Source organism: Elgaria multicarinata, chromosome 9 (genome assembly GCF_023053635.1).
Source record: "Elgaria multicarinata webbii isolate HBS135686 ecotype San Diego chromosome 9, rElgMul1.1.pri, whole genome shotgun sequence".
NCBI lineage: Eukaryota > Metazoa > Chordata > Lepidosauria > Squamata > Anguidae > Elgaria > Elgaria multicarinata.
This window is the reverse complement of record NC_086179.1, coordinates 85,177,872-85,199,321: the sequence shown is the minus strand read 5'-3', so window position 1 is coordinate 85,199,321 and position 21,450 is coordinate 85,177,872. Positions and strand designations below refer to the sequence as shown.

The window sequence follows — 21,450 nt, the reverse complement described above, 5'->3', positions numbered from 1 at the left end:
GGATTTCATTGGCTGGCTGCTCCCCCTGAGGGTGCCGTCCTATGAGGTGCTCGGAGCGAAGGGTTCCCTTAGGAAGTAGCGCGTGATGGCGGACCGTCTCACGCAGTTGCAGGACGCGGTGAATTCGGTGAGCTGCGATGGGGGAAGGCTTGTGGTCTTTGGCTTGAGGGAAGCGCCAAGTGCCCTCTTCTCCGTCCTCCCCGGCACAGCCTGGGATTTGGGGGTATATTTTGGGCTTTTCCTATGGCCTAATAGGTGGAAAGGGAGGAGGGAAGCAGGCTGACCCCGGAAAAGGCTGCACCAAAGAATCATAGAATAGCAGAGTTGGAAGGGGCCTACAAGGCCATCGAGTCCAACCCCCTGCTCAATGCAGGAATCCACCCTAAAGCATTCCTGACAGATGGTTGTCCAGCTGCCTCTTGAATGACTCGAGTGTGGGAGAGCCCACACCAAAAAAAGCTCGATTTATTTATTTTTATTTTATTTATTGCACTTATATACTGCTCCCACAGCCAGGGCTCTCTGGGCGGTTTACAGAAATTCTAAAATTAAGATAAAAACGAGTATACAAAATTTAAAGTTCTAAAAACACAGACTGTACACACATAAAGCATTAAAAACCGTTAAAAAACTAAACATATGGGTGATTAAGATGTGCCACCATATGCCTGGGCAAAGAGGAAAGTCTTAACCTGGCGCCGGAAAGATAGTGTTGGTGCCAGGCGAGCCTCGACAGGGAGATCGTGGGAGATCGTTCCATAGTCTGGGAGCCACCACCGAAAAGGCCCTGTCCCTTGTTGCCACACTCTGAGCCTCTCTCGGAGTAGGCACCCGGAGGAGGACCTTAGATGTTGAACGTAGTGACCAGGTATATTCATGTCGGGAGAAGCATTCCGTCAGGTATTGTGGTCCCAATCCATGTAAGGCTTTATAGGTCAAAACCAGCACCTTGAATTGGGCTCGATCTAGAATAACTGCTAGAGGAGTAGCTGTGTATAGGCTGTGATGGAAGCGACTCTAGAATTTTCTCGCTGGATCAGACTCAAAGCCTGTCTCGTCCACTATCCTGTTTCCAGCAATGTCCAGCAAGACGTTTGTGGAAGGCCATGAACAGGATACGACACTGACGGGAGCACTTCCTCTGAACGTGGAAGTTATCTTTCAGCCTTCCCCAACCCGTTGCCTTCCAGATGTGTTGGACTACAACTCGCATAATCCCAAGTCATGCTAAAACGGAATTTCTCTCTGTTAAAAAATTGAATATTTGGTTTAAAAATGGGATATTTGTTTAAAAATGAGTATTTCTCTCTTCCCCCTCTTTTTCAGTTTGTGACTTTAGAACATAGGCTCTCCTTCCTAAGTGTAATTCAGGGGATTGCTCAGGTTACCTTTGCTATTATCTTCTGCTAGTTCTGCCCTCTCATTTCCTATCCCACCTATTTCCTCATATTTTGAATTAGAATGATTTAGGTACTTTAGTGTGCTTTATGTTTTGGTACTTTTGCATACTGCAGATTTCTGCAATATGTGCTAAGGAAAGCAGTGGTATGGGAAGAAAGTAAAAGGAGGATCCATGAAATCAAAAACGGTATCCTCTTTAAAAATCACGTGAAATCATGAGGATCCCTTTTTTGATTTCTTGTTTTACCCAGACCCAATGATATGTATTTAGCTTTAATATGAGCTATCTTGATGGTCAAACAGGTTGTTGGGTGCATGGTCTACTGTCCTTATCTGGAGTTGCATTTGATTAGAATTGTGGATATGTATAGAAAGTATGCACACATGGAATGGCTGGCAAATAAAGGCTTCTTCCAAATTCTTAAAAATTGTTTTAAAGAGAAACAGTTTTGTTCTCTTGTGGTAGGGCTTAAATATGATGCTATATATTTGTAAGCTAATAATTTTGTATTTGTCCGTAGCTTGCAGATCAGTTTTGTAATGCTATTGGAGTATTACAACAGTGTGCCCCACCTGCATCCTTCAACAATATACAAACTGCAATAAACAAAGATCAACCTGCTAATCCTACAGAAGGCAAGTAAACCGCATTTTCCTCATTGTAATATTATTTTAGGGGCAAGGGAAGAGGAGTAAATATCACTGGATTCTCCTAGAATCCTGGGTGTAGAACTCAGAAAAGTCCAGATAAGAAAAATTAATCCTGGCAGAGAGAGACAGTTTTAAAATGGAAAAGGGTAGCGCCTCTCCTTATATATGCCTGCCCGAGACCTTAGATCTGCTGGAGGAGCCCTTCTCCGCGTCCCATCAGTGCAACATATACGTTATGATGGGACAAGGGAGAAAGAGGACTTTCTCTGTAGTGGCACCCCGACTGTGGAATGCCCTCCCTTTGGAGGCCCAGTTGGCGCCAACATTGATTTCATTTCGATGCCAAGTAAAAACATGGCTTTTTAACAAAGCCTTTGATGGTTAAACTCACTGGCACATTGTTTTAACTGTTTTAATCTGTATCTATTGCTTTTAAATTATATATTGTTTTAACTTGGATCATGGTTTAATTTGTTTTTAACTGTGTATATTTATTGTTTTATACTGTATGTTTTTATCTGTACGCCGCCCTGAGATCTTAGTGATATAGGGCGGGATATAAATATTTTAAATAAATAAATAAATAATTTCGGAACTTCACTGGTGAGCAAAATAGTTGAAGAAAACTGAATCAATCTGCTCTGGCATCTCACTCTCAAAAGCTAGTTCAGAAACAATGGCTGAAGAAGACACATGGTCAAAGTAAGACTTTTGTTGTTCTTTTAGAAAGAATGCAAACTACGGCCCCAAATGCCCCCAAACTAGCAGAATCTGTTAGCAAAACTGGGAGCTATGCAAATCAAAACAACAGAAATAACTGAACTGGAGTCCTCTTCCTAGGGTTTAGTCTCTTTTTGATTCAGTGACACACACACCCTAAACTTTTTTGCCTTCTGATCAGCCTTTTTCCTTTTCAATTGTCAACTAGAATTTTGGTTCTGGATTGGTGAAAGACATATTGGGTGGGGAGAACCTTGCAAAAACAGTTTCCCCACCCCCCTGTAGTTTTAGGCAGCTGATGTTACATTAGACCTTATCAGGATGTACAAGAACACTTCAGAGCTGTTCATTGTGAGGAATAACAAATGCAACTGCTTCTCATAGTGCCTATTGTTCTACAACTTGACCACTGCTTTGTCAGCATGATTGCCTGTATCTCAGAAAGCAGGGAGAGATCCTCATGGAACTCTTTGCTGACCCTTTTTATTTTAACTACCCTAAATAAAGTGGCATCATCAGCAAACGTGGCCACCCTTAACTTCAAATAATTTAGTAACAAGTTTAAAATCAGTGGGCCCAGGACAGATATTTGCAAGGACTCCTTCCATTGTGAGACTTACCATTTATTCCTACTGTTTGCTTTCTGATCTTTAACCGGTTACTGATTCCATCTTCTGGCAGTACCTGCCATGTTCAATATTCTTGTGCATCTTGAGGTTCTTCTAAATACCAATAGAATAAGCAGCCTAGTTTTCTGTTCATTAATAATGATAAAGATGGTACAAATGAAATTGTATTGCTTTTACAGAATATGCACAGCTGTTTGCTGCATTGATTGCAAGAACTGCTAAGGATATTGATGTTTTAATAGATTCCTTGCCCAGTGAAGAATCAACAGCCACATTGCAGGTAAGAATGTAATTTAAAGATGTCATGTGTTTTGCTGTGCTCTGCCTTAAAGGGAGAGGCAAGATAGGCACTTCAGAACGCCTTTGGGGCACTCATAAAAATGTTTACCTGGCTTTAGCAATAAAGTGGTCCTTTAAAACAAAGCACTGCAATCAGCAAGCTACCTGATTAATATCAGTGCCATCCAGAACAATATTGCCTGACTAGCTATGGTGTATTGTTGAAATTGACTGACTGGATGCTAAGAATAGCAAACAATGACTGGTAAAGAAAAGTCCATAGTAGCATTTTCTAATCCTGTATGCTCTAGTGTAGGTTTTGCTTTTAGTATCCTGGTCCTAAACCATATAGGGCTATTGAGGTTAAAATTGCCACTTTGAGCTGAGACCAGAAACAAATTTGAAGCCAGTGAAACTGTATCAACAAGGGAGCTGTTTGCACTTTGGTCAGAAATCTGACTGTCACATTCTGGACCAGATGAGATTTCTGGACATTCTTCACAGGCTGTTCATTGTAGTCCAGGTGTGAGGTAAATAAAGCATATGTCACCAGTTCAGCATTTTCCAGAAATAGGTGCAGTTGGTGCACTAAATTAAGTTGGGAAAATGCGATCACCTGAGCACCCAAGCTCAAGGCCAGATCTAGGAGCACTCCCAGACTGCAAAACTGCTTTTTTTTTTAAGTGGAGTGCTGTCCCATCCCTTGCAGGCTGATCTTTTATATCCACATCAGTGGTTCTGCAGACCAGAATTCACCTCTGCCTTGTCTGGTTTCAACTTTAATTAATTTGTCCACATCCACTTCATTACTGGCCTCACACAACAGAACCTCCATAGCATTTCTGAAAAAAAGATGGAAAGAAGAGAATTGGATGCCATCTGCATATAGGTGACACCACACTCCACATTCCTGGGCAGCCTCTCAGCAGTTACATGTAGAAGTTGAACAGCATGGCTGTCAATGTAAAGCCCAGTAGGTTTTATATCACCATAGATAAAAGAACCAAGAAGTCAAATAGGTATCCCCAACACCACCTTCTGGTACCACTCTTGTAGAAAAGACTGAACATTCCAGCTGAACCAACAGGAACATTTTCCTACTATCGAGTTCCAGTGTAGACCATTCATCAGAGCAACCAAGGCTATTTCTGTTCCATAGCACACCAAAAGCCAGATTGAAATGGATCTGGATAATTTTAGTCATCCAAGAAAATTTGAGGAGTCCAGAAGACACCACATGGGATATTGAAGACTGATTTGGTTGCTGCTGTGTGATCCACCTATCTGAAATCCAATCAATTTATGGGTGTTTGGCAGGTAGGGATCTTGGGTGTGCTAATATGTTTTGCAAGACTATTATCTACAATAAATGAAACGATTTAATATGCAAGTACTTAAAACCCCTTACTCTGCCACTCAAATATATAATAACATGCAGTATGGCAAAGTGTTGAAAGTTATCAGATATTCAGAGGCTAAAATGAAGAGGGACAAAATTATGACTTCTTTCTCTAAAGAGTATATCCACCACCATTATAAAGTACTTAACAAATGTACTGTTCATTTTTCTTTCCTTTTTTATCTCTAGGCTGCTAGTCTGTATCGCTTGGAGGAAGAGAACCATGAGGCAGCTGCACGTCTAGAAGAGGTGGTTTATCGTGGGGATATGCTTTTGGAAAAGATACAGAATGCTTTGGCTGACATTGCCCAATCACAACTGAAGACAAGAAGTGGCACTCATAGTCATCCTGTTCCAGATTAACAGCAGCAAGCGCCACAAAATTTGAACTCCTGCAGAATGGCATGTGGATAAAAAAACCCACCAAGTTGTGCATTGCTGTTTTGCCTTAATATGGTGCTGTGAGAAAAGGACTGTTGACACAATCTTCATCCTTTTGTGTGATACTGTGCTAGAATGAGAATTAATCGCAAATGGAGAGTTGTTGTAACTTAAGTTTATGGCCAAACCTTGTGCTTTGTCAACAGGTGAGAATGTCTGATTTCATTAGATAGCCTTGCATAGTCACAACTAATACAGTACTTGAGGCAAGGCATGCATGTGTGACTGGCATACATGTACACATGCATTGCATGGGAGTGCCTTCTATGCAGGAAACTGATCACATGTGGAGTGTCACTAACTCTGACCTCTTACCATGCTCCCAGGACTGGTTTTGTATTGTCTAGAGGCCTAAGCCTGTGGTTTTTTAATTGGAAGTTTGCACTGGGTAGAACTTGAATTGTGCTTCTTGTGGAAGCTGCCTGGATGCTATTTGCCAGTGGAAGAGCAAAGCAAAAGCATCTGAAAATCTGTTGAATCAATGACAGCTTGTAGACATCTGCACTGAAGTATGGATTCGTGCTCCCTTCTCATTACAGTTATGGGCATGATGTGACCTGTATTGGGAGGGGTGGATGAAGAAGAAGAGGCTTTCCTGGTTGTTCCACATAGCATAGAACTTTGGCTAAATCAGATGACTGAAGAAATACTGTTGGAAGCTCAGTCTTGATCATAATCAAAATCTGATCTAAGATAATACGAGTGAATAAAAGCATAGATAATATTCTCACTGGCTTTAGCTTTGAGAAAAAATGACCAACACTACTTAAAATACAGTTAATATGTCAAATATGTGCAGGAGAAGCTAAGCATTAATGTTGGGGGCGCCTGCATTGAAGTTGTATTTGCTGTGTATTGCTTTTTTATGCCAGACCGGAATCGAATTTAGTTTCAAACTTCTTTTCCTTCTTTTCCATTAGTTATATAAAAATACAAAGGAAAGCATACTGAAATTGAAGTGTTCATATTTATTTCGTGTATTATATTAAACTGGTTTTGTTGACGCTTAAGATATACCATAGTCAAAACAGTACATCATAATGATTTTTTTTTTAAAGTAGCAGTTAAAACGATTTTAAGAGTACAATCCTATGTGTGGTTAGACAGAAAAAAGTCCTACAACCCCATCCTTGACTTGTTTCTGTCTAAAGATGCATAGAGTTGCATCCCAAATCAATTAAAACTAAGAGCTGGAGGAAGCAATCCTATGTCCCCTAGACTGGGTGCGGGCGATACAGGATTATTAAGTTTCCTGGCTCTGAGCTGAGAGCCAGGAAACCACGCTCCCTATCCTGCCCCTTGTGGCTGGTGCAGAGAGAATCATGCCAGCTTCCTCTCTGCACTCCCAAAACAGATGTGGAAAAAGGCTTTCCCAGAGTAGGGTGGGAAAGAGACCAGGAAAAAAACAGCCATAGAATTGTATAGCCGCTCCAGCCTCCTTCCCTCCCCAAAGCCACCACTAGATAAGTGAAAACTCCCATCTGCCTAAAATTCAGAGCCAGAGGCAAAGGCGCCTCCTGCACTGCATTAGCTATGCCTAAGCCTCACTCTATGAAGCCCCACCCCCCAAAAAGAAACCACAGTACATTGGAATGAAGATTTTGACAAAAGCCCAATATTTGGGGGGGGGGGGGTGTCGTATTTTAAGGCCTTCTTCCGAGAACTATAATAATTACAGGACGCTACATTGCAATATGATTTTTTTTTGTCAGATAAAACAGCATATTGCAACTATAAATCACTTCATAGTGCAAATAGGCCTGTGCATTCGTACTTATAAAAATGCAGAATTCTTAATAAAATCTCTCCTGTATTTCACTGGCGACTTGAAAAGAGTAGAGAAGGCTCTAAGTTATATTCTTGCTACTAGATAAGTTTTTTCTAACAAGTTCTTGAGGTGAAATACCTAATTCTTCAGGTATCCAAGTTTTGAACTATGTCGAGCTATATATAATGCATGCACACACTCAATGTATTTGTTTATTACATTTATATACCATCCCATAGCCGAAGCTCTCTGGGCGGTTTACAAAAGTTAAAAACAAAACAAATATACAACAATTTAAAACCATCAAAAGCATAAAAACAATTATCCATTTAAAACAACTATTCTGGGGTCAGTTAAAAAACTCAGCATATGTTGTTAACTGCTTGGGAGAAGAGAAAAGTCTTGACCTGGCACTGAATGTTGGCACCAGGCGAGCCTCGTCGGGGAGATCTTTCCATAATTGAGGGGCCACCACTGAAAAGGCTCTCTCCCTTGTTGCCATCCTCCAAACTTCCCTCGGAGGAGGACCTTAGACGTTGAGCATAGTGTACGGGTAGGTTCCTGTCGGGAGAGGCGTTCCGTCAGGTACTGTGGTCCCAAGCCATGTAAGGTTTTATAGGTTAAAACCAGCACCTTGAATTGGGCTCGGAAATGTATAGGCAGCCAATGAAAAGTGCTTTGCCTATGCTGTCTATGCCTGTTGATTCAGATTTATTGTACCATAAGTGCAATTTCTATAGCTGATTTAGTACTACTGATTTTCAAGAGAAGAAATGTTGAGAATTCTTTAGCATTTAAATAGGCTGTTTGAAGAAAATCTGGCCTTTGCTTTAATTCTCAGCTGTTACAGCATTGGGATCCTCCCAGTTGCTCTGAAATTGGAAAATTAACAATAAATGGAATCATTAGGCACATGTCCTTAAATCTACATGTATATAAGAACATTTCACTTCATGACATTGCCTACAGTGTATATAACTTTACTCATTGCAGTAGCTTTGCAGTTTTGACAGATATTTAAGAACTTAGCAATTGGAAAAGCACTGTTTCCATATCTCCCATACTTAGCATATTTTAACCTCATCCCATTACTAGAAACAAATTTCATGTGTTTACTGATTCACATAACAAAATATTAATTTGTTTCATTATTTTGCTCCTTTCCTGATCTGGCTTTAAAACGGTGCACTGTACGTTAGGTGGGTCCTCTATTTGCCAGTAGAAAAGGCCTAGATGTATGTTACTAAAGGGTTTTCAAAAATATAAGCATGGTGTGTTCTTAGAATGAGCCAACCAGAATTGTAGAAGTCTTTGACAGAACAGGAATGTCAATGGTCTAGTTGTCGTTGAGTTGTCGTTGAGCCTGTGTCTAGGCTGTATTAATTTCAAAGTGCACTTGGGGATGCATATGGATTGAGCACCCCTTGGGCACATGTCCACGAAGGGTTTGCCCCGGGGTGGCTTCGCAGTAGCAGCACGTCACCTACATGACGCTGCCACCATTGTGAAGCCATCCGGGACAAACCCTGGAAACTCCGCTCCAAAAAATGCCTCAATGATGCTAAATGCAATTTATTACTAAAGTCTTACTTCCTCATCTGCCTGGCTTTTAATCTTGCCTAGAAAGTGCTCTCCAGTCAAGCAAATAGAAGGAGATATGGTCTAAATAAAAAAATAAAATCCTGTCCAGCTAAAGCTAGGATAAACCCTTCCTATCTTGTCCACTTGTAAGGACAGAGGCAACATGTGCTTTTCAACGAGTTGGATTTTACAAACTCTTCTCGTCTGCTAGTGTTTTACTACTTCAGTGAGAATTTCTTGGTTCAGTATTGTGAGCGCCAGGGCTTCTTAAAATTTAAGACACACTCACCGATTTGCCTATTCACCAATCTCAGCCAGCCAGCCTTTGACTTCCTTCACAAAATCTAGATCCACATTAAAGCCAAATCTGTTTGCCTTGGAAAGAAGAAGTGTGGCATTACTACTAGATGATGCTTTACGTCATATCTCGTTAAATCAGGCAATGAATCGTACAAGCTTGGTTGTCACATTTGAAACGGCAGTGAAACTTCCTCCGGGGACCGCTTTGGCGTGCTGCTATAGAGCATCTGCCAAGTTGCACAGACCTCCCCATTCCTTGCCAAAAAATGAAAGGATCTGCAAATGTCCCCAGAGTTTTCAAACCCTGAAAATTATTGATACATAGATGCAGAAATCATGGAGTTAAACAACAATAAATTTATATTTAATTTTATTCAATACTTGGCATTATATAATGCCTTGAGTGTTTTAAAGCACTTCACATAAATTTTCAAGATTTCTTACAACAACTTTTGTGAGTATTATGAAACACACACGAGGGGAAAGAACCAAATGCAGCAAATCACCAGGAGAGAAACAGTTCTAAGAAGTGTTTGAATTTATTTAGGCCCAAAGCTTTTTGGGGGGGAAATTTCATTTGTCAGGGACTTTCAGCAACCTGCAAAATTAAACTCTTTAGCTCTCTCCTTACAGTTTTGACTCTGTCATGAGAGGGCTAAAGCGTTTAATATTGCAAATTGCCCAAAGCACCTGAGGAAGGGGCACTTTGTTTTCCCAAACACATTGGGCCTAAAGAAATTCAGGCAGTTCTGAGAACTGTTTCTCTCCCAGCTGCTCCCTAGGACCAGGGTCTCCTGAAGTGGCACCTGCCGTTACCTTTCGTGGTGCCCACACAAGGAACTGAAGGACCCATACCTGCCTCAGTTTGAACAAGGCTTTTCTGTAATTCCAGGATTTCCAGGCTGACAAATCCTATGCATGTTTACTTCTATGGTGTTCAATGGGACTTACTCCCAAGTAAGTGTGGATTGGATCACACTCTTTTAAACTATGTTACATCAGTTATTTGTATCCTTATAACCTATTATACCACATCTATTGCTATAGTAGGTGTGATAGAAAAGAGACTAGTAGTCCTACCTGCAGGCTTGCAATCTTACTCACGTACTATTTCAAGTACCTTGTATTTTCCACTGTCACACTTTCAATGTGACAGCCTTCCTCAACTAGGGTGACCCTATGAAAAGGAGAACAGGGCTCCTGTATCTTTAACAGTTGCGCAGAACAGGGAATTTCTGCAGGTGTCCTTTGTTTGCCTGCAGCACCTGGTGAAATTCCCTCTTTATCACAACAGTTAAAGATGCAGGAACCCTGCCTACAGTCACCAGATACAAAAGAAGGTAGAGCTCCTGCAGCTTTAACTGTTGTGATGAAGAGGGAATTTCACCAGGTGCTGCAGGCATATGAAGGACACCTGCTGAATTTCCCTTTTCAATACAACTGTTAAAGATACAGGAGCCCTGTCCTCCTTTCCATATGGTCACCCTATCCTCAACCTATTGCCCTCCAGATGTGTTGGACTCCAACTGCCCATGGTGAGAGTTGTAGCCCAACACATCTGGAAGGCACTAGGCTGAGGAAGGGTTCTAGATACTATCCAGGGCCACAAAGAATAATTGGAGAGAAGGGAAGACAAAAACATAGGACCAATGGTTGACTCAGTATAAGGCAGCTTTATACTGAGTCAGACATTGGTCCATCTAGCCCAGAACTGTCAACACTGACTGGCAGCTGCTCTTGAGAGTTTCTTTCCTCACCATACCTGGAGAAGCCTGGAATTGAACCTGGGACCTTCTGCATGCAAAGCACGTGTTCTATCATACTGAGCTATGGCCCCACCCATCTATGGCCATATGCAGTAAGTTTCCCACATATGCTATAACATGATCAAGGATTGTTCTGCTATATTGTTGTTAGCAGTTTGTTAAAGGTGTAGATACAGAGGTTGTACTTAACTTCTCTATTCCCTGAGAGCAAGCAAACTTGCTCTTTAATCCTCCCCCCTTCATTGCCATTCCACATTGTATCAATAAGTAATTGCATGCATTGGCTCAGAGGGTGCCTTCCAATGAATTGTCTTCTCAGTAGCCTATTTTTTTTAAGTTTCTGAGATGCTTCTATGACTCTGTTCAGACAACATGCTAAGCCATGGTGGTTAAGCATTTTGAGCCAAACAATACGGCTTAGCTCATCGTGTGAACCATTCCTAACCATGGTGGCTACATAATATGGTTTAAACACGCTCACTAACCATTTGCTGCAAAAGGGTGAGCGGCCTAACCATGGCTTAGTGTGTTGTATGAACAGGCATTGTGAAACATAACCCCCCTGTCTTAGCTCTAGGCCAATCAAAACTTGCCATTTAACTGCTGCTGGAGAAGGTTTTGCTTTAGAAGCCTGCTAATCAAGGTATTCAGCTATTCCTAGTGTTCATAATAAGTGCTCCTTGTGATTTGGGGGTAGGTTTCAAATTTCTGGAATGGATCCTAGTGGTCCATTCTCTCAGCGTTGCAAATTCAAAGACTGCATGCAGATGTGACCCTAAGCCACAGTTTAGCATTATGATAACTAGGGCTGTACAAGGCTCAGTAGTTGGATTCAGAAATCCAAATGCCTGGTGGCCATTTTATGACCGAACTGCCATTTTAGCACACAGCCCAAGGACTCCATACTTTGAACAGGGCCTCCTCCCTCCCAATTCCCTTTCCTTTTGGGTCATGTTTTTTCAGATTGTAAGCCGGTGGGCAGGGACTGTCTTAAGAAATATTTCTGTAAGCCGCCTTGAGAGCCTTTTTGGCTAAAGGGCAGGATAAAAGTGCTATAATAAATAAATAAAAAATACAACTCCCAGGATGCACTGCCTGAGAGTGATGGACTTACCGGGGGGGGGAGGAGGAACAGTGCACAATCATGGCCTCGCCGCTGCCACCAACACCGATTGACCACCACCACAATCCAAAGTAGACATCCTGGGAGTTGTAGGCTCTGTTCAAAGTAGGGAGTCCTTGGGCTGTGCGGTAAAATGACAGTTCCATCATAAAATGGCAGTTCCGTCATTAAATGGCCACCAGAGATTCAGATTTCCAAATCTGAATCCTGAGGCTTGCACAGCCCTAATGATAATGAGCCTCAGCTCTCCTCCTCCAGCACAGCTGTGAGAAGGAGAAGAGAAGCTCCTGTTCTATTTAGATTAACTGCAGAGTAGTGTGTGGTTTAAACCCAGACGAACTGTGGTTAATCTTAACTACCAGTTTAAAATCTCTTCACTGGCTGCCAATTAGTTTCCGGGCAAAGTATAAAGTGTTGGTTATCACCTTTAAAACCCTACATGGTTTGGGTCCAGGTTACCTGCGGGATTGCATTCTCCCATACAATCCACCCCGCACACTCAAGTCCTCTGGGAAGAATTTACTTCTGTCAGCAAAAACTAGATTGACAACTGTTACCCAGAGGACCTTTTCCTCTGCAGCTCCCAGACTGTGGAAAGTCCTGTCGGAGGAGACACATCAACTTAACACTCTATTAGCTTTTAAGAAAGCAATTAAGACAGATCTCTTCCGGCAGGCCTACCCAGTGGAATTTTAGGATGTTTTTAGAATGTTTTTAGGATGTTTCAACAATGTATATTATGTTTTAATTCAGTTTTATGTATTTTATATTTGCTGTTGTTCCCCGCCTCGATCAGAATGGAAAGGTGGGTAAGAAATTATTATTATTATTATTATTATTATTATTATTATTATTATTATTATTATTATTATCTATGGTTAGTCTTAACTATAATTCATCAAATCAAGCCAGTTTTATACATTGTGGGCTGAAGTTGGCCTGTTTCTCCTTATGGCCACACTAGAGGAGATGACGCCTGCACGTCTGCTAACAACCAATTCTCATAGTGCAGTGGTTTAGCAGTAGGCCTGAATGACGCCAAAATGAAAAATAGACATACAGTCTTTTGGAAACTTACTTGCTCTGATCTAGCAATGTCATATCTCATCAATGTGGCAAAGTGCTCACAGTTAGCACTCCCGCTATCGTACTTCATGATTTTGTCCTCCATGTGCTTGGCTCTTTTTACTATACGGTCTGGAGGCAATGCAGGATATATGTGATCAAACTTGTTGTTCACAGCAGAGCGATGTGCCCATTCTATATCCTTCACTTTTTGTCTTCGGACTTGGAACTTTGGTGGAAAATAGCTAACAGCTGAAAATAAAAGATACAAAGTGTTTGGGTTATAAAGCAGTTCCACTTTACATGTGCTGTTGGACAAGTGTTGCCAGTTAGGACACTTTCTCCACCCTCCGGCAAAAAAATCCCAAGACATCTTTTTAAAACTGATATATATAATCAAAATAATAGAAATTCTTGTAGCAACTTAATCGCTAACTGTAGTCCACGAAAGCATGTACCAGAATAAATTTGTTAGTCTTTAAGGTATCACGTGATTATTTGTAGTTTTGGCTTCAACAGATAAACTTCTAAAGTTCTAAACAACTTTAGAAGTTGTTACAGTGTAATAATTCCTCTGTCACCAGCTGTTTCTCCATTTAAGATTTGCCAAAGAAGCCAAATTTGGTTTTAAATAAAAACCAAGCTGCTAACAGATGGCTGGGATTTTTGTCCATTTGATTACGTCCTTTATAGCCTGATGATTTTATTTTAATTAATTAATTAATTAATTTCTATACTGCCTAGGGTGACCATATGAAAAGGAGGACAGGGCTCCTGTATCTTTAACAGTTGTATTGAAAAGGGAATTTCAGCAGGTGTCATTTGTATGTATGGAGAACCTGGTGAAATTTCCTCTTCATCACAAAAGTTAAAGCTGCAGGTGGCCTGGTCACTCTAGTATAGCTCCTGCAGCTTTAACTGCTGTGATGAAGAAGGAATTTCACCAGGTTCTCCATATATACAAATGACACCTGCTGAAATTCTATTTTCTATTCAACTGTTAAAGATACAGGAGCCCTGTCTTCTTTTTCATATGGTCACCATAACTTACGGTCCAGGCATGATTTTATGTATAGGTCTGCATATATATGTGCGCTCTCTCTCGCTCTCGCTCTCTCTCTCTCTCTCACACACACACACACACACACCACTTACCTGGCAATGCAAAATGGATCACATCTCCATGTACACCTTCATCTTCACTTCCCACATAGATGCCCCAGTGCTGGAATCCTGGCATCTGAGACTGAATCATGTCCCCAGGCTTTGGAGGGTCTTTATTTGTATATACATGCACTACATCCATGACAACCTGCATCCAAACGTGAAAGAGAAAGTAATAGTTAATGTAGTGAAAAGATAGTAAAGTTACTAGGGTGACCAAATGGAAAGGAGAACAGGGCTCCTGTATCTTTAACAGTTGTATTGAAAAGGGAATTTCAGCAGGTGTCATTTGTGTGCATGCAGCACATGGTGAAATTCCCTCTTCATCACAACAGTTAAAGGTGCAGGAGCCCTGCCTAGCATAATCAGATACAAAAGAGGGCAGGGCTCCTGCAGCTTTAGCAGTTGAGATGAAGAGGGGATTTCATGCACACAAATGACACCTGCTGAAATTCCCTTTTCTATGCAACTGTTAAAGATACAGGAGCCCTGTCCTCCTTTCCATTTGGTCACCCTGATTTAGCAGACCTGAGCTACGCAGATGATGACTGAACATGGATTCCAGGATTTTCTCCCTCACCTTCATCTGGAAAGGAGCAGACTCTGTAACTAACATCCAGATGGCTTGATGCTAGTGCCTATATTGTCCTCTCCTTTTCCTGTACTTTCTAAGATGATTCCCCAATTTACCAAACTGCACCTCAGTCTGCTTCGGGAAAGCTAACATTCCACGGTGAAGACTTCTAGGCGAGCATTCTTGCCACTCCTCGGCCAGGAGGCAAAGAATTATTTTAGATGTTCTCAAAACGCTTCAGTACCCCCTAGTGGAATTCTGGATTTTTTCCACCTTTGTTTATAAACAACGGATGATGCACACCTCCCGGCAGGATCTACATGACTGCTTTAAAACAGTTTATAACAGTAGTGACAACTGCTGGGGCCCAGGACACACTCCATGTACCGTTTTCAAACAGTTTTCAAAGTGTCATGTCCTGCTTGGTGTAGACCACATTACACACTGCTTTGCTAAGTCCTCCCAAGTTTAAAAATGTTTACCGTGTGGCAGGGAGCTGCTGTTTGAGAAACATAGGCTGCGTTCGGACACTCAACAGAGGAAACAACGCAGCCCTACATGGTTTGGGTCCAGGCTACCTGCGGGATCGCCTTCTCCCATACAATCCGCCCCGCGCACTCAGAGCCTCTGGGAAGAATCTACTTCAGTCAACCAATACTAGGCTGGTGGGTATTACCCAGAGGACCTTCTCTTCTGCTGCTCCAAGACTGTGGAATGGCCTGCCGGAGGAGATTCGTCAACTTGACAGTCTTTTAGAATTTAAAAAAGCAATAAAGACTGATCTATTCTGGCAGGCCTATCCAGTGAAATTTTAGAATGTTTTAAAGATGTTTTAATCATGTATGATATGTTTTTAATCAGTGTTTATATTCACTGTTGTTCCACGCCTCGATCCAAGTGGAGAGATGGGTAAGAAATAAATTATTATTATTATTATCATCATCATCATCATCATCATCATCATCATCATCATTATGTAACTGGCATTTCCATAATTACCTGCACTGCATTGTAGGTTGCCATGTTGTCCAAACCCAGCGTGTGATGCAACAGGGATAGCTTCTCACCCACCCCACAAGAAGTCACCCCCACTGGGTTCAGATGACATGGCGACCCTCACTGTGGCACAGGTCATTAGGGAAATACTGGTTGTGTGAATGGCATGGTCGGAGGAAACAAGCTGAGTTGTTTCCCCTGATGATTGTCTTAACCCCATCATAAGTTCAAGGCCTCCTTGGATACATGCAACTACTTGGGCAGCTCTTTGGGTCACAGCCACTGGCTTTGCAAATGCAGGGGGATTTGGACCTGTGTATGTCTGAGTTCGGACGACATGCTAATCAACGGTTGTTTCCCATTTTGTTCCTATTACACACACACACACACACACAGTTGATTAGTGTGTTGTCTGAACTCAGCCTCTATTCTCCGATTCTGATAGAGCCTAACCCTTGGATTCTGATCCTTGCAAAGCCACTTTACGCTACAGCTTTTCCTTATATACAATCAGAAGGAACTCAAAGTCTGACATAGTATATGTTACTCACCCCAGATAATTTTTTAATCAAATCCATCTCTTGATTTCGCCTTTGTGACTCCTTCTAATGTTTTGCTGTAATCTGGAGTTTCTTTTCTTCTTTCTCTTTACATTCAAGGAAAATGAAGGGGAGAATTTTGAAATCCTTTAAGAATGTCATAGCTCAAGTAGAGCAAAGGACCATCTATCCCAACACCCTGTTTCCAACAGCAGCCATCCCAAGTCTTGTGGATAGCCTGCAAATAGGTTTGTGCTCACCTACTGGAATTCAAACATACTGTGTCACTGAACATGGAGGTTCCATTCAGCTTTCATATCTAGTAGCTGTTGAGAAACCTATCTTCCATGAATTTCCTTAACCCCCTTTTAAAGCCATTTAAAGCTATAACCCAAAGCTATAACATGATTTTATCACGTATTGTATGAAGAAATTCTTGTTGTGTCTGTCTTTTTGTGACTATCCCCCATTACGGTGGAATATATTTTACAATCTCAGCTTGCCTGAGTACTGTCAGTAGATCCCAAGGACCAATCGTGGTCCATCAAACCCTATAAAGCCCTAGCTGAAGTTGCTCTTCAGTCGGAGGGACTTATTTATTGATTTGATTTATACCTTTCTACCAAAAATGGCACTCAAGGGGGCTTATAAGAACAATTTAAAACAAATTAAAGCAATAAAACACAGTAGCATACAATAAAACTGTAACAATTACAGAATAAAAATAGCACCCAACCCCACAGACCTACTTACAGGCCAATGGCCTTCTTAATGAAGTGGTCTTTGCCTGCCAGTAGAAAAACAGCAGAGCGGGTGCAAACCTTGCCTCCCTTGGGAAGGAGTTCCACAGCCTGGGAGTGGATTACCCACTCAACTTGCAGTCCGGTCCTAGGCCTTGCTCTCTGGGTAGTACACTTCAAACCCAGAAGATCCCACAACAGCAAAGAGAACAGTGAAGAGGTCCCACTCAGGCCTCCAGAAAACAAAAAAAGGTAACAGCTGAGGCTAGAGCCAGTGAGAGGGAGAAGCAGCCAGAGAGATTGAATCTAGAGAAAGCAGCCAGAGAGGAAGAGAACGCATCCCCACAAACAAAGCTCACATACACATGCACGCCTCCACACACAGAAAAAGTCATGAGCTCCCAATGTTTTGTGATAGGCCCCAGAGCAATTTATGGTGATGCTTGGGGTACTTTTTCAAACTGTTCAATGTGCTCTTGGGTCCATTGCTTGCTCTAGCTTCGTTTACTTAGATCTTGACTTTTGCCTCACTTTTGAGTATGAACCCAGCCCCTCTGGTTCTTGTTTTTCTTGTTTTTCTGCTACAGAATCTGATCTATGCCCCTGCCTCCGGCCCGCTTGTCAAGACAGCCCTGCAAGCAACTGCAGCCTGACACCAATGGGAGGTCGCCTTCCACCCGGAAACACCCCTGGGGCAGCGCCAGAGTGAAGACAGATTGCAGAAGTGACACACTGATCTCACTCAGGCAGGAATAGAGATGTGAAAATTTGAAGCCATGGAAAAAAACGGTTTTTTCCCCGGGGGGTTTCGGGGGGAAACAAAAAATTTTGGGAAAATTGAAATAATGCAATATTAGCACTTTTTACAGATTGAACTTTGTTACTTTAAGAACATAAAAAGTAATTATGTCCAAGTTGATTTGGCATAAAAATTTTACATTTGGTATATTAAAATTACGGTGTATTAAAACAATTATTACCAACTGAATTTACTTTTTCGATTATTATTTTTTACCCTTTTGGTTACAAATGAAGCTCCTGAACTGTTAGGAACACTTGGGCCAGATCTACACGTCGTGGCGAAGGCACTTCCATGCGCCTTTTTAAAAGATGTAACCTAAAAGAAGCACCTCTTTCTTTACTGTGTGTACTGTGAGCTAGGCAGCGCCGCCTGCGGAAGAATCTCTACCCCATTCAAAGACGCTGCTCTGCTCTGGCCGCTTCCCCCTCGTGTGTTCTTCCATTCGAATAATCCCCCCTCCCACCCGGAGGCTCTTCTGGCGCGTCCTGGCGGCGGCAGCGGCTCCTCCTGCAAAACACTTTTCTCCCTCGGTGTGTTTGTATTTGCATTTGCGTGCGCGTGTGTGAGCACACACCGAAGAGAGTCCCGGGGAGATGACACCGCGGCAGGGAGCGAGAGGCAGGAGCTGAACTTGTCCACCGCGCGCACGCAAAAGCAAATACAAACACACCGAGGGAGAAAAGTGTTTTGCAGGAGGAGCCGCCGCCGCTGGGACGCGCCAGAAGAGCCGCCGGGTGGGAGGGGGGATTATTTGAATGGAAGAACACGTGAGGGGGAAGCGGCCAGAGCAGCGTCTTTGAATGGGGTAGAGATTCTTCCGCAGACGGCGCTGCCTAGCTCACAGTACACACAGTAAAGAAAAAGGCACTTCTTTTAGGTTACGTCTTTAAAAAAGGCGCATGGAAGCGCCTTCGCCACGATGTGTAGATCTGGCCTTGAACTGTAAGGAACCTCTTTGGTTTTGCCAGTTTATGAGGAGCAGGCAAAAAATAATTTAAAACAACAACAACAGAAGAAACTATAAACATTAGTAACAAAGAAAATTATTTATGTCTCCGCTAGTCCTCCAGTGTCAAGTGAATATAAAGCACCCATTCCCATAAAAAGAACGGAGAAAAAGGGGGGGCAAGGTTCAATAAATATGCATGAAATTTAATCAGACTCATTTTTTGAGCTCTAGCTATCACTATCAGTTTGTCTCTGCTTCAATGGCGCGCCCCCTAGAGGCAGAAATGCATCTTGCTCTTGCATTTGAGAGTTGTAGTCTCAATTTGCAACCTAGGACTTGCTTGTCCTCGGTGCACAGAAATTGTAATAATGTAATATTGTACATAGTTTCTAGAAATCATTTGAAGAAGTAAATATCTGAACACCCTATCTTAAACGTTTTATTCATCGTGCTAATTCATCACTTTTTCTTCATTTTTTCCAATTTTTGGGGAGAAAAACAAAAAAGGCTTCAGAAAAAATGGGAAAACCTGTTTTTCCCATTTCCCCCCCCCCCCCCAGTTTTTTCCAGGCTTTCACATCTCTAGGCAGGAAAAGTTAGCTCCAAATTGGAAACTGCGTCATATAACTGATTCGGCACCACCCCAGGGCAATGTAGACATTTAAATAGCCCCACAGTCTGTGAACAATTTTGTTGCTAGTTAGTTTGTTTTTCAGTGCTATTTTTGTACTTACATTTTATCCAGAGGTTAGTTGCCTTGAGGGCCCTGTTTGGGACAAAAAAAATGGCATATATAACCTTAGATCAAAAAAATAAAGAAAAAATGTATTCCCAAGTAAGTGTGTATCGGATTGCATCTTGGATTCTTAATTAACATGTCTTGAACTACAATTGCTAGTATCCCCCCTGCCATGATACAGTCACCCATAGTGATATATCCTTAATGTAAGTAGGGATGTCTGAGGAGTCTGGTTGGGTGTATGGAGTTTGACGGGGTTTCATCCCCACCCCCACCCCAGACTTCAGTTCGTCTTCCGCTAGCTGCCCTGACTTTAAAAGAAAGAAAGAAAGCAAACATTTTTGCTGTAAGATTAGATGAAGTTTGTTTTAAAGCTTGCTGTAAGGGAAGAAAATCACACAGATACCTTAACTTTTGTCTGACTCATTACCTTTTTCTTGCTGCTTTGTTGTCTGGGCTGTGATGCTTCCTTCCTGAAAGACTCTTAGTTTCACAGAGCTGTGGAGTTCTCGCAGACCACCTATTTATAGTTTAACTCAGTGCACTGTTGTAGCCAAACAAGATTAGCTTTATAAAGGGTTGTCTCCTAACTTATGGTCACAACCGATCAGTCCTGCCAGAAAGTTAATAATTATGTGGACAAGCTCAGATTGCATGAAGAAGGATGGAATAAAAGTTGTTTCCTTTTCCAGTAAGAGACCGAATTCAAGGAAGACCTGTTTATTAAGAGTGTAATATGAAAGAAAAAGAAGTGGGTAGGGTGACCATATGACCATTTGCTGGCAAATCCGGGAGGGGAAATCCGGATTTTTCTCCCACAGAGCAGCTCTAATGGGAATTAACAAAAATGCTTATAACTCTGTCATTTTTTAAGATAAAGACATGAAACTTGGCACAATGGTGGCTCTTAGGAAGGGCTTTAGTCATACCAAATTTGAAACAGATCCGTTCATCCATTGATTTTTTAGGAATTTTTTAAAAATTGAGGTTTTAAAATTATTATTTTTAAAATCGTCATTATTAAAGTTAAAGAGATGAAACTTTGTACCACGATAGGATTCAGGTACAGCTTTATCCACACCAAATTTGAAACAGATCTGTTAATCCATTGATTTTTTTAGGATTTTTTTTAAAAAATTAGGTTTTAAAATTATTTTGGAAACCAAAAAGAAGGACAACATGGCCACCACTCAATGAGGCATGCCCACCGCAACATGCCCAGCCCCTAAGGGGATGTGGCCTTGGTCGCATGTCTGATTCCACAGCTCACAATTAATGCAAACCTGTTCTATGTAATATCTTAATGTTAAAATCACTGAACTATGTACCCATCGACTTCCATTCTTTTATTCACCTCAGAAAAGAAGAAAGAACCCATTTCTTTCTTCCCCTAAAAGTACATTTTACACCTAAAAATCCATTTACCAAGAGCAATCTTAAAAGAAAGACTTGTTTTGTTCTGATTATTAAATCCTATAAGAAAAGGAACAAAACCAGCAACCTAGATCCATGAATTACTTAGGCCTTAGCTAGACCTAAGGTTTATCCCAGGATCGTCCCTGGGTCATCCCTGCCTGCTCCCAGGATATCCTGTGTGTCATTTACATGGACAGGGTTGACCCCGGGACAATCCCGGGATAAACCTTGGGTCTGGCTTAGGCCTTGGACACAGCAAGGGAGTGAAGAAGGCCTCTTCCATCTTTTCTGCTCACAAGAGCCCCGCCCTTTCCTCCCCTCTTTCCCAGAGAAGGCGCTCAATAGAGTTCCCCATCACTTCACCAGTCAGCAGATCAGAAGTGGGAAGTTTTTTGCACTATCTTGCAT

General features: G+C 41.8%; 2 protein-coding genes across 2 annotated transcripts; one reads left to right on the top strand and one right to left on the bottom strand.

The window, feature by feature from the left end:
- Positions 1-6,473, top strand: MED21 (mediator complex subunit 21). Its single transcript, XM_063134233.1, has 4 exons — positions 1-127; positions 1,923-2,037; positions 3,581-3,681; positions 5,269-6,473. Exons 1-4 carry the CDS (start codon positions 86-88, stop codon positions 5,440-5,442), a joined length of 432 nt encoding a protein of 143 aa, XP_062990303.1. The 5' UTR covers positions 1-85; the 3' UTR covers positions 5,443-6,473.
- Positions 6,474-7,073: 600 nt separating this feature from the next.
- On the bottom strand, positions 7,074-20,139 carry LOC134403779 (phospholipase A and acyltransferase 1-like). Its single transcript, XM_063134232.1, has 7 exons — positions 20,057-20,139; positions 19,622-19,653; positions 16,409-16,503; positions 14,279-14,435; positions 13,137-13,375; positions 9,159-9,244; positions 7,074-8,160 (listed from the first exon to the last, which is right to left on the bottom strand). The coding sequence occupies exons 3-6, from the start codon at positions 16,433-16,435 to the stop codon at positions 9,167-9,169; spliced, it is 501 nt and encodes a 166-aa protein (XP_062990302.1). The 5' UTR covers positions 16,436-16,503; positions 19,622-19,653; positions 20,057-20,139; the 3' UTR covers positions 7,074-8,160; positions 9,159-9,166.
- Between the last annotated feature and the right edge of the window lie 1,311 nt (positions 20,140-21,450).